Source organism: Mustela nivalis, assembly GCF_964662115.1.
Source record: "Mustela nivalis genome assembly, chromosome: 11".
Classification (NCBI taxonomy): Eukaryota; Metazoa; Chordata; class Mammalia; order Carnivora; family Mustelidae; genus Mustela; species Mustela nivalis.
In genome coordinates this window covers 110,161,889-110,175,213 of record NC_139030.1, presented here as the reverse complement: position 1 = coordinate 110,175,213, position 13,325 = coordinate 110,161,889, and the positions used below count along the sequence as shown (strand labels likewise).

The window sequence follows — 13,325 nt, the reverse complement described above, 5'->3', positions numbered from 1 at the left end:
CAGGGCTGCTGAGCGCCGGCTTGCCTCAGATCCTCGAAGTTGCTGGTCTTTCTGCGTGATGTGCTCGCGTCCAGGTCTCCGCGTGGCCACCGCCTCGCGTCATTTAGGTCTCACCTCAAACGTCACTTCCTGATGCCTTTTCTAGACTCTGACTTCATCGTGCTTTTACTTTTTTCGGGCGTTCCTTAGGCTCTGGAATGATTAGATTCACCTTCTCTGTCTCTCTCTGATCATGGACCTTAGAGAGGAGAAGCCATGGGAGCAAGTCGCTCGGCCTTGGTCACTGTGGGGACCCCAAGACCTAGAAGAGTGCCTGGCGTCAGAGTAGAGACTCAGAAAACACTGATGAATGAATATTTTTAAGACGCTTATAAACAAGTCATAAAAAATGGACTTGTTCAAAAATAATTATAACACAAGGCAGAAAATAGTAAGTTCCCAACATAGCTTTATGGACATTCCGAATAGCGAAGCTGGAGGAGTCTGGGGCAGGGGACAGTTCTGAGTGGGCCTGTAAGATTGAAATGTGCCAAAATTGAGTAGAAAGCAGGAGGAGCTGGCGTGGGGAAGCGGAGGATAGAGACCAGAGAGGGCCTGCTCCTGTCCCAGTCAGGGGCTGGACGAGAGGGTCTGTGAAGGGAGCTGTGGGCCAAAGGCCTGGAGAGATGGTTCGGGGCCTCACCTGGAGGCTTGGAATATCATCAGGCTCATGGTCTTAGCCTTTATTTTCTAGGTAGTGGGAGGCATTGGTCTTCTCTGAGTAGACTCATGATGAGCTAATGAGGAGAATTCCGCTCCAAGGTCACCTGAATTGTCAGCGCTGTCCTTTCGTTTATCCCGGGTCAGCTTCCTTTCCCACTTTGCACGGGTTTTCGGTACTGTCCGCAGACCCCCATCCCATCCCTTACTCTCAACGGAGGGCAAGTTGTTACTTCCTGGAGGTCATTGTCGTCATCACCTCACTCCTCCTCCTCATCTGCATCCTCAGCTTTGGGGCCTCACCTGTGCCAGAATCCGTAGAGACACCCTCCTGTCACGCATCTTTTGCTGATCGCTCCGCCTGCGCTCTGATCTGGTTACTTCCTGTGTCAGGAAGCACCTTCCATCAAAATCACCCCCTCTCCTGTGGTCAACCTCTGACTCTCCTGTGACGTTACTCTTTCACCTTCCTTTGTGGCTGCTGCACTGCTGCTGTCCCTGCCAGCGTGGAGAGCACAGCTATCTACTCGCTTGCCTGGGCCACATTCCTGGACTTTCTAATCACTGCCCTCCTTTCTTTAAAGCCTACATGCACCCGGGATCCGTCATGGTGACTCTCGGAGCTCTCAGCTCGCTTACTCTTCCCGATTTTGCGGACTCCTGCTCAAAGCCATCAGCATTTCTCCCGTGACTCCTGCCGCCTCCTGTCGACTCTGGTTTTACTCCTTTCCAATCCATCCCACGTTACCTAGGGTGATCTTGTAAATACGCAGGTCTGATCATGGCTTCTTATTAAGAAATCTTTAATGACAGGACTTTGCTGTCAAGAAAGTGTCTCGGTGCCATGAGGTGTGCCAGCCTCCCTCACCAGCCTCACAGATGCCTGTTCGTAGGGCCACTCCTCCCTGCTCTCTCGCCTCCTTGCTCCCTGTCTTAACCCTGATACTTCACGTTTGATCTAGGGCCGACCTCAACTTTTGTCTCCTGTTCTTGGTGCATAGCATCCTGCCCCACTGTAGAATATGTTTCCGTGCACAGTAATGTCCTGTTTATCTGGCTCCACTCCCCTGGTGCTGGAACTTCCTTGAGGGCAGGAACGATGCCTTGCTTTTCCTTGTGCCTACATTAGTATCTAAGAAATGTTCGATAGACATTTGCTTAATAAATGAGAGAAGACTTTTAAAAGGGCCAGGTGACCCTTGACAATAAAGGAAAGGCAAGAGAGCATGTATAAGCTAGTGAAAAGTCACAGACTGCACTGTTGATTGAGAGCCCTCTGATCACGTTTCTGACCCTCTACTATTATTTTGAAAATAGAAGGCATTAAAGTAGTCATTCTTTGGGAGACTTATTTACAAGCCATCTATGTGACTCTTACTGAAGTAGAACATGAAACAAAAGGAAAGACCACTTATTAGACCAACACACCATTTTCAAACAAAAACCAGCTGTCTGGTTTATTCAGTTAATGCCTGTTACTCTTTAACTAGACAGTTATAGGCCAATTCTTTAAAAGTCACTGTATGAAACTCCATGTGTGTTTCTGTGTGTAACGATACTATCTATAAAGTGTAATAGGAACCTGGGATATGTCTATTGCTGTATAATCTAGATCAAAAGCCACAGAGAGTAATAATGATCAGTCTTTAATTCCAGATCATTTACAACATATAATCATGCATTTGATTTGAGTGGACACAAAAATAGGACTTTATGTGTTCCATTTTGTCCACTGTCCAGTATACTTGGAGTTTCTAGCCATGGCTTAAAACACATTTTGCTTATAAAAATGAAATAATTTATATTCCCAACTAGTGCATAAACAAGGAATACTTAACTTTTCCCAGTTTTAATTTTTGAATACACACACACTCTTTAGACACTTGAAACAGGTATCTGAAATGAAAAAGTCACATGCTGGCTAAGAGCATCTGTTCCTGAATTAGCAACATGATATGTTAGCTAATGTGGTACTTAGTATGAATTATTTATGGAGGCATATTGTTTTGCCTCATGGTTACATAAATTATGTGTTAATTACATTTAAACAAATGTATGAAGGGCTTAGCATGCTATTCTTTAAGAAGATACACTGACTATTTTGAGGTGAACTTGAAAACTCACGAAATCTTTCTTTGGCAGGGCAAATATATGGATATTGAATTTGATTTTAAAGGCGATCCACTGGGAGGAGTGATAAGTAACTGTGAGTATTTTCCTTGAATCCTTTTCAAGAAGTTCAAAACATGTATTAGAATATTTTAGATACCTGAGTCTTTAAGAGATAAGCATAACACTACAATTTCTTTTTCTTAGATAATGTGTTTCAGACTATGTTAGACTATGATTACAGATTGTTTTATAATTCCTAAATCTTTTTTTTTTTTTTGAGGGAGAGAGAGCGAGCACGTGCATGAGTGGGTGGTGGAGGGAGAGGGAGAGAGAACATAAAACAGACTCCCTGCTGAGCGCAGAACCCTACACAGGGCTTGATCTCATGACCCTGGGATCATGACCTGAGCTGAAATCAGGAGCTGGAGGCTTAACCAACTGAGCCACCCAAGTGCCCCTCCTAGATGTGACTAGATTTTATGGTGACTAACATAACACAATAAAATGAATAAATAAATATCACTTAAGTCTTTACCATTGCAAATCTTTAAAGGTTTGCTAAATGAATAAGAATTAGTCCAACTGTATTTTATATTCTGTAGGTTTTTAAGTCAATTCATTAATAAAGGATCCTCCAGTGGTTATTTTCTTTAACAAAATTATTTTATGATTAAAAATGAAATATAAATAGTTTATTTTAATTTGATAACTTTTTAGTAACTTTTTGGGTAACATATACTCAACAAAATGAGTAGACCTGTATTTCACAATTTATTTTGGGAAGTTTTTTTTGTCTTGGTATATTTACATCATTGAAATGTGATAAACCTGGTAGGTAGAAAGACAGATTTGTCTCCTTTAGTCGTGATTGGTGGTTATGGAAATGAAATGTTCTTGTCAAAGCTGAAAAAATGAACAGTGTCGGGTGAGTCTTCTGAGCTGAGGTCCAGTTTTCTAAAGTGGGCGTGATGGTATTTGTAAAAATGGCCGTCACCAGCACTTTGGACCTGCACTTAGTGTAGCCTGCCCTGTTTCTGTTCATGTTGATTTTGTGGTTGATTGTTTAGAAGATCGAATATGACATCCTAGGGTTTGTGCATTTCCTCCTGGAACCACAGCCTAGTCATCCTCTTGAATTCTCCTGCGATTCTTGAAGCCACACCATGGAATCTCCCATCACCTCTGGCCTCCTCACCACCCAGTGGTGCTGATGGGATCGAAAAAAAATCTTAAGTTTGCATTAGAAAGAAAATAATAGATTGGCTCAGGTATCTAAAGCGGTGCTTATTAGATTTGGTAAAGCAGTGGCATTCCTTCTTCAAATGAAATTTCATGCTGAACCCCAAAGAGGAAATAGAGAAAACAAGATCTGACGTAGTTGAAGATGAGTAGCCAGAAGCCCTCTGCCCCCAGGGGGCCCCTGAGATCTTTGCTGATGAACTCTAGAAATAGAGGACTGCCATTGGAAAATCAGTGTTTTAAGTGATTTGGAGCAAGTATGCAGCTGACTTTTTTTTAAGTTTTTAAAACAATTCATAGAGAAATCTAGGGCTAGAGTGTCTTCATCTCTGAAACAGTGGGATTGAACTGGATGAATTCTGTGGTTCTTCCTGTTTCCACTCTTCTGTAATTCTTAAATAGTTTAATTTTCCATTTTCGTTTCTGCATGGTGCCATGCTTTGGGATTAGCCATATTTGTAAAAATATATAATTATTCGAGAAATTTGAAGAGAAAGCTTTATTATGAAATGAAATTGCCTGGGGTGGTTCTGCCTAGGTTATGTGTCAAATATGGAAGGAAAAGCTCTCCTGCACACCGTGTTTGACGTAACTCAGAGCACCAAGGATCACCCCGCCAAGCTTCCTGCATGGTTTTGGGGCAGCTAATGATCAAGTGTGAGGAAAGAGGTGGGCCTCAGTTTTAAGACGCCATTTTGACGAAGGATTAGCTTTTATTCTGAAAGATACTCGTAAGTCGTTAGCACTTACTTTTTGCAAGAGGGATTAGCTCTCCTTATTATTTTAATACACTGTTTTAAAATGAGGTAATGCATCTAAACATTGTGGAATGATTGAATCAAAACTGCTTTTGAGGACTCTAGGAAAATATGTAAGGATTACTTTAAGTATTAGAAAATAACTTGGGTCTTACATTTCAAAGTTTAAGTTCCAAGTACAAATGCCTTCCTGCCCCTTAACTAATTCTTGCAGTATCCATGGAGAATAAATATTAAACACTCTGTTCTTTTCCAGTTAAGATTAAAATATCATCATGAATGGATTTCATATGGTGTTCGTTACCATTTATTCCCACAACGAAATTATATGGAAATTTGTGGTAGTGGGAACACCCTGTATTTTAGAGTACCCTTTGCTTTGGGAATGAAAGGAATACGTTCACAGTGAGAGCAGGAAATTTCACCCTATGTAGATATAGGACTGACTCATGGGTGGTCAGTGGGAGTTGCAGGCTGCTGGCTTCAAGGGTGTAGAGCAATGGGCAGACCCGTTCTTGTTCTCCACACTGCCAAAAGTCAGCCTCTTGGAGTCTAGAAAAGAAGAAAGGATTTGCCGTATTGTGGGAAGTGTATTTTGCCTCAGTTTCTAGCAGCCGTGTAGTAACAGCATTGATCATTGTCAGTTGTACTGATCACCTGGAAGAAGACACGTGATCAGTCAAGCCAGCTGGGCTCCCAGTAAGTAGAAGAGAAAGAGAAAGCCCAGGGACTTTTCTCTCTCTTTCTAAAAGAGGTATGCTGGAAAAGAGTCTGGACTTCACCTGCTAACCGTATATCCCTGAGGTTGGTCTCCTTCGGCCAGGGGTGTAGCGGAAATAGAAAATGGCATGCACACGTCCGTAGAGAAGATAAAATGGGGAACACATCTAGCAGGTATTGGGTTCTGTGAGATAATACTGCTGCTACTTTGTTAATGCTTATAAGTCTCATAAGATATGTGCGTTTGTATTTGAGGATTTGGGGCCTCACGCTCTGAGCTGGACACCTTGGACACCTGTTGCCTTGATTTATAGTTGCAGGCACTTTCTGATGGCTGTGGCACTTGATGGTAGTTTTCACTGTGGAGAAAACGTGGTACAAGTCTGTAGGGATCTTATGTCCTAAAAAGAGAACAGCACGGAGGCAGAAATGCTGTGAAAAAGGCTTCTGATTTTAGGTGTGCCTATATACCTGTCCTTCCGGTTTAGGCAGGAGGTACGGCTTTCCTGTTCATGGTGGTATATCCAGAGCCTAGTGGGACACCCGATACACAGTAAGTGCTCAGTAAATGCTGATGGGGCTGGAATTGGTGGTGTGTAGGCAAGCCCTCCCTTTCCCTGCTCCATTATTTGGGGCATACCTAAATGCATAGTAGAAGACTTGCATAAGTAACTCTTCCACAGGGTTTTAAATGTCTAAACAAGACAGCAAAGGACTCGTTTTGCTGGTCTTCAAAATGGGGTAATAATAGGACTGATTTTACAGGGTTATGAAAAGGTATAAATTATTTGTTTACATCTGAAGTGCTTGTAATGGTGCCAGGTACCTAGTAAACAATGAATAAATGTTGGCTTTTTTTTCATTATTATATACTTACGTGTTTATGGTCTCCAGCGCCTTGCCAAATATATGTTCTATAAGGACAGAGATTTAGTTTGTGTGGGTCTTTGTTGAATGACAGCAACAAAAATAGTGTCTGACTCCTGCAATATGTTTCTTGAACTATTAGTACCTACACAAGTACACAATGAATAATAAGTGACATAACTGCGACGTAGAAAACTTTATTGAGAAATAAAACTTTTGCCTTATTGGATAATTTTATCTGAACATTTAAAACAATTTTCATTGAAGTGTAGTTTATGTGCAGCATGATGTGAGTTTCAGGTGCACAACATCATGGTTTTGTATTTGTATACATTGCAGAACCATCACCATAATAAGTCTGGTTACCATCCATCACCATTCATAGTTGGAGGAACTTTTTTTTCTTGCAACGAGAACTTTTAAGGTCTACTCTCTTAGCAACTTTGGAATATGCAGCAGAGTATTACTAATTATACTTGATATGCTACACAGTACATCCCCATGACTGATTTATTTTATATGTCTGAATATTCTATGCTAATCATTTTAAAATGCTTTTTCTAAATCCCAGAAAGACAGCAGAATTATTGGTATTCAGACTTCATCTGTCACTGCCTTCTCTTTTCAGCTTGAAAGAAATAATATCTTGTGAATAATGAAGGAAAGCAAGTGATGAAGTTAGTGTATGATCCCCCTATTATTATGGCCCATTAAACCACCCCAAACTTAATAGGATCAAACAATGGCTCTCTTAAATCCTGTTGGATACTGTGGGCCAAGAATTCCGGTGGGGCACAGTAGGGTTGGCTTATCTCCATGATATATGGGGCTTTAGCAGAGAAGACATATGGCTGGGGGTGACTTACGTGTATGAATGCTGGAGTCTTCTGGAAGCTTTATCATCCTATGTCACATACCAGGTTCCTGGGCTAGGATGATTCAAAGCATGTGCTGAGTTCAGACTGTTGACTAGAGCAACCTGTATGTAGTTCCATGTGGTTTGGGTTTCTTACAGTTGGCTAGGTTCTGAGAGAGAATGTTCCAAGAGGAAACAGCCTGACAGAGAACCAAGAGGAAGCCTGCAGTAGCCTGGGAGATCAGACAGTGTCACTTCTGCTATGTTCTGTTAAGTCAAAATTGGCACAAGCTTTCCCAGAGTCACGGTGGAGCACAAAGATTCCACCACTCAGTGGGAAGAGTATCAAATAATTTGTGACCGTTTCATTTTAAACAGCCACAATATGAAGGATTGTCTTCAGAAATGGTCACAATAATGGTCCCCTTGTGTCTACACCCTTGGGTAGCCCTCTGTCTCAGTGCCTCAAGAGTTCAGCCATGGGATTTATTTTGGTCCATAGAACAATTATTAGACAAGGCACAGCAGGAGACTTAAAAGTTGGTTACATGTTGGAGCTTGTTATCTCGTGCTCCTCTTGGGAACACCGTCCTTAACACCATGTGAACAAACCTAGGCGAGGCCGCTGGATGGTGAGAGACAACATGAAGGGAACCCCCAGATTTAGGAATGAGGGCACCTGAGATCAGCCAGCTGCCGGTCACGAGCTGATGAGCACGTCCAGGAGAGGTCAGCTGGGCTGGCTCACACCAGAACTACCAAGCTGAAGCTCAGACTCATGAACTAATCAACGGTGTCATTCTGAGCGGCCAAGTGTCGGGACAGTTTGTTATGCAGCAAGAACTAACTGACCCATTGGTGTAATGGGTAATCTACTTTCCCCCACCCAGTGTGGCATCCTGAGAAGTAGACACAGGAATCAAGCTGGAGAAGAAGCAGCTTTATTACCATTAGTCAAGGCTGGAGAAAGTGGCATCTGGTTTCTCTTCCAAGAAGGTGTGAGTCCTCTGGGAGGATCCTCAGGAAGTCCTCTGGCAGCCTGACAGTTAGGCCGGCATTGACAGAATCAGGCAGCCTCTGGCCTCTCTGCGTGTGCATGGCCCCAGTTATCGTAGACCACACTGGCGAGCAGAGCTGAATGCGAGTGCAGTGTGGGGGCCTAGAGGGCCGGACGGTATACACCTGGTCATTTCCCTCTGTCATCCTCCCGACTCAGAGACGTCCTTCCTCCCGCCCAGGTAAGAAGGGAGTAAGGGGCTGAGAGAGGCTCGGGAGTTAAACTGAGATCGTCCCACCAGGAATCAGGAGAGCAGGAGGAAGCAACCAGCCCCTCACAGGGCAGATGGGGGATGGAGCAGATCTCTGAATTCCTCGTCTGTATCTCTGTGGAATTTATGATCCAGTCGGCACACACTCTTATGTGCTATCTGTCTCCTGACATGTTTATATGTGACACAACCCTGCCATTTGTAGGATATGGAATATAATTTTGCTCTTTTAAATGGTTTGAGATTTATAGTTTTGTTTTTCCTTTTATGTCATATCTTTCATGTTATTGATGACAAGTTAGGGGCAAAACGGCCTGTAACGCTTTCTAAAGGGAACTCTGCACTGCTTTGTTTTCTGAGAATATGTAGAGATCGAGGTAATGGTGCAGACTATCCAAACATGAGTCCCTTCTCAAAAGCTAAGGAACACACATCAATAAACAATGTCTGTTTTTAATCTGTCTTCTTCGGGATCGAAATTCACCAGAAATGAAGACATTGCATTGTCTAGTTTGTAACATAGGGCGGGGCTCTCTCAGTGCTTCTGTATTCAGAGCGCATTGATACTCAGAAGACAGAAATAATCCACCATTGGTTGGGAAGTATCCATAGCAAGAAAACAAATTTCAAAGAGCAATTCTGTTACTCTGTAGAGGGTGGCTTTGTAATCAAAATTGATGCTTTCATTCGTCTCAATTTTACTTTCGTGGTTTTCCTATTACAAAAATATGTTTACTGTGAAAAAAGACTATATGTTTACCTCTAAACAAGATCATATACAAATACAGAAGACATCAGATGTTAAATATATCTAAGTTAATGGGATAGTATATCTAATAATATGATATCATGGGCTATATTTCATTAATTTTATTTCAGGATTGGGTGTGGAATTTTAGATTCAGATCTGTACATGTATGAGTAAATTTTTATAAATATTAAATTTGTGTTAGGAAGAACTCTGTTGTGAAAATACATATATATATGTATATACTCTATGTATATAAACAGATCCTAATGGATAACATTAGCTAGTTAGGTAAGTAACAAGCCCAGTTTTCCCTGGGTTTTAAAGCCCTGGTTAATGTTTCATGTGCAGACACCAGACGCCTTTTCACAGCTTCTCATGGAGCAGGTCCAACTATCTTTAGCGCTGATTTTGTAACTTTAGGATACTGACTTTTGAGTAAAACTTGAAGCTGATTTCTCAAAAATTCCCATGTGGCAGTGGAGGTAAGGGAAAATTGTAACATCGCAGCTTGCTAGGTGGTTCACATGCCCCAAGGCCAGTGACCGGCGGGTAGATGGAGCTCCTCGCCAGGCCCAGACCCGGCAACTGTTCACAGGGGCGCGGGTTCACCGTAACAAACATGCACAGTGAGAGCTTTGTAAGACCTTCGCCCCGTCTTTTTTTTTTAAGGTGGTATTAATCATTCATTCATTCATTCATTCATGAGAGAGAGACAGAGTACAAACGGGAAGGAGAGGGAGAAGCAGGTTCCCCGCAGAACAGGGAGCTGGATGTGGGGCTCGATCCCGTTACGACCTGAGCCGAAGGCAGATAGATGTTTAACCAACTGAGCCACCCAGGCCCCCCCACCCCATCTTTTTGACTTTGAAATTTGTTCTTAGTGAAACTTTCTGATTGTAAATCTTGAGGGTTTTGTTGTCTATTTCCAGAAAAAGTCGAGGGTCGGCTTTGGCACCGATGCCCTCGTACGTAAGCAGACTTCAGCTCTTGTCCATTTTGCACTGAAACTGCCGTGGGCTGTGCTCACTAACCCACTAGTAACTTGAGATCGCGGGCCCATCGTTACTGCTAAATGCAGCAAAGAAGGGGCATAAATTGATTGGAAAGGCCAAAATGCTGCTCAAACACCTATTTCTATTATAGTTATCTCTGAGCAGCAGGAGAGGAGCACAGGATCTTTGGGGCTTGGACAGAGTCGTGCATCCTGGCGCTTCTGTTGTCATTCTGGTCTTCGGGCAAAACGGAGACCAAGCTGATTATTCCTTAAGCCTTGGGCTTGGGCCCACTCTTTCTTTTTCTTTCTTTCTTTCTTTCCATGAGGGGAGACTATACATGAAATAAATTGGATAAACTATCCAGTCTTTAATCTGTTATGTTCCACAGTAATGTTAAGTTTTTTTCTTCCCAACCTCTACTTTATCTTCTTACTATCCCTTTGCCAATTAAAAGACTTCCTTTTCCAGCAGGTGCATACATGGACATTTACTCCTTTCCCATCCAGTACCATGAGATCGGCCTATGCTGTGCATGGGCACATGTCCCCGCCCTCAGCTCGCTGATAATTAGTCAAAACTCAGAAAGCCCCGAGGGATGGCCTGGTTCTGGTAACAGTCAGGTGGTAGTGGTGTGGTGGGGTAGGTGGGGAAGTTCTGATTCCAGAGTTTCTCTGTTCCCATCCGTTGGTTTTCTCCTTTCGAATGGCTTAATAGGTTTATCTTCTGCCCTAAAACTTAAGTTGAAATGAAATTTAATATGAACTTAAATTTATATTTTGAGAGGGGATATGTGTCTGCATTGGTACACACAGAGACTTATCCTCTCTTCTGTACTAAATAGTCCGCATATCCTGCGCTCTTCTTTACTGGATCTTGTTAGCAGAGGCTCAGTCAGTGGTGGCAGAAGCATGGAAAACCAAAGAGAAGGCTGACCCCATGTTTGCACTGACTAATTCAGGGGAATGTTCAGTGAATTAAAATGGTCAGGTGGCAAGTCTCTGTGTGTTCTGTACTTTGAGTAATTATTTGATACGGCTTCACACTCTTAGATTATGTTGCTGCATGCCCATTAAAAATGAATGAGGAATGGTTTTAAACATTAGTAAATTGTTTTGGGGCAAACCTTTTCCCTGATTACTCTGCAACCTGAAAGCTTGTAACATAAGAGAAAGATCATCAAGACATGGGAGGCTCTAGAGAAATAGACAAAGCTTTTTAGGTGCTAAAACCTTCAACTGCTTTGTAATAAAAGGTTTCACATTTTGTGATTGGGGTGCTTAAGTGAAGTCATACATTTTATGTAAAGTACAGCCTTTCCTAGTATTTATGCGTTTTGCATTCTTATTGCTGGAAAAGTGCAAACAGCATAAATGTGGTATCTTAGTCGCCTAAAGCTTTGAATTCTGGCTCTGTCACTTGGTAGCAATGTGTTGTGAGCCTCGTTTTCTCATCTGTAAAACAGGAATTTCAAATCCCACCTCAGGGCCCGTGTTTGGGGCCGAATATGATAATGAATGAAAAGCACCCAGTGCCTAGCAGAAGGTCAGTGAAAGCTCCCTTCCTCCTCCCCTCTGCACCTTTCCTTAGGGACACACATCGTATTAGCTTCACCTTTGAATGTGATCGTCCTCGCTGATGATATCAGCATGTGTGGTTCAAGAAGTACATTGGCCAGCATTCCTTTCCACGCTGTGCACACACAAGTACTTTATTTTCACCTGGCGGCTGTTGTCTGCTGAATCTTCCAGCACTGCCGTTTCAGACTCTCCACTCTCTGTGAGCATTTGTTCAGAAAGTGCCAAACCTGAGGCCGGCCCGTGTGTGGCTCTTGCACAGTGGGGCCCTGCCGTGCTTCGCGGGCATCATTGCGTGTCCCACGGTTGGCTTGTTGGAATGTGACTGGATAAGTGCCGTCGATCAGTTGTTTGTCCTCATGATGGAGGTGCCCCTGGGAAACAGAGGGCAGCCCGCTGCCTGCAAGGTGTGCAGCCCGCTGCCTGCAAGGAGTGCAGCAGCACGCCTCGTGCTGTGGGAAGAGCCTGGGGGATGTGGGCTCTGACCCAGATGCGTGGTCATTCTGCCTCCCTCACCCCGATCTCCTGCTCTCTCTTGAGGACCTATAGGGGCATCCCCCCTTGGAAAGGGCTGCTCCTGTTGGTTTGGGTGGTGGGGGAAGCAGAGCGCATGTGACCCTCGTAGGCCACGAAGAAGAAGGTCTTCATATTTGTAACGGGTGCTGGGTGCGTTTCCGGACCGTTTCCGGTGCACAAAGCGGGTGAGCAGTGCGTGACCCGACCGAAGGATCTGGGCTTAGCAGGTGACGTGAACTGCCGCGTGTTTGTACTCTCCATGCAGTTGAGTTACTTCTAGACTTGAGGAATTTCCTCTAAAGATTAGCTTCCCAGTGAAGAATCTGCTCACGCTCTGTGGGTTTTTTCCTTCTAAAACTGTGTCCGAGGTGCCTCATTAGCGCAGTAGGTAGCGCGTCAGTCTCATAAAACTGTGTCCGGACCCCTAGAACCCCCAGGGGCCTTGGTCGTATTCTAATAAGTACAGTCATCCTGCGTTTTTGTCTCTCCTTCTTATTCTGTCTTCTGCTTTGTTTGTCCGTGTGCACTTAGAACTGGAATGTGCAGTCCTTAAAGAGGGTGAATAGTACACAATCCCTTTTTTTTCCAAAATTTTGTCTCACTCTTGCTTTTCAGTTTCTGTTTTCTTTCTTTTTGCTAAATGTGAAGTCTTCGTTACTCTCCATGCGTGATTTGAGGGCCCTGGCTGTCATCCAAATGAAATGAGGGCTGGAGATGAAAATTAAAACTCGGGAGCATCCTGTTCCTATCATTTTTGAATTTACGTATTTTTGTTCTCATTTTTTAATTTTATGTTTCCCTGCAGCCCATCTCTTCGTTCTTAAAAATGACCTCGGGTATTGGGAGGCCCCTAGGACTTCTCGTTCATCAGATCTGCACTCTTGTAACTCTCCTTAGCCTCCTCTTTACATGTGAGTGTGGATTCCAGAAACACGCATGGAGAAGTTCCTGGACCGTTCCCAGAGAAACT

At 43.3% G+C, this 13,325-nt stretch overlaps 1 protein-coding gene across 4 annotated transcripts in view; it reads left to right on the top strand.

Moving 5' to 3' along the window:
* The window catches only part of MYO1B (myosin IB), a 175,072-nt gene that overhangs the window by 105,184 nt on the left and 56,563 nt on the right, over positions 1–13,325 (top strand). For all 4 annotated transcript variants that reach the window (XM_082690485.1, XM_082690486.1, XM_082690487.1 and 1 more), the window contains exon 7: positions 2,842–2,905. In XM_082690485.1, the coding sequence (XP_082546611.1) occupies positions 2,842–2,905 (64 nt within the window). The remainder of the gene's footprint in view (positions 1–2,841; positions 2,906–13,325) is intronic.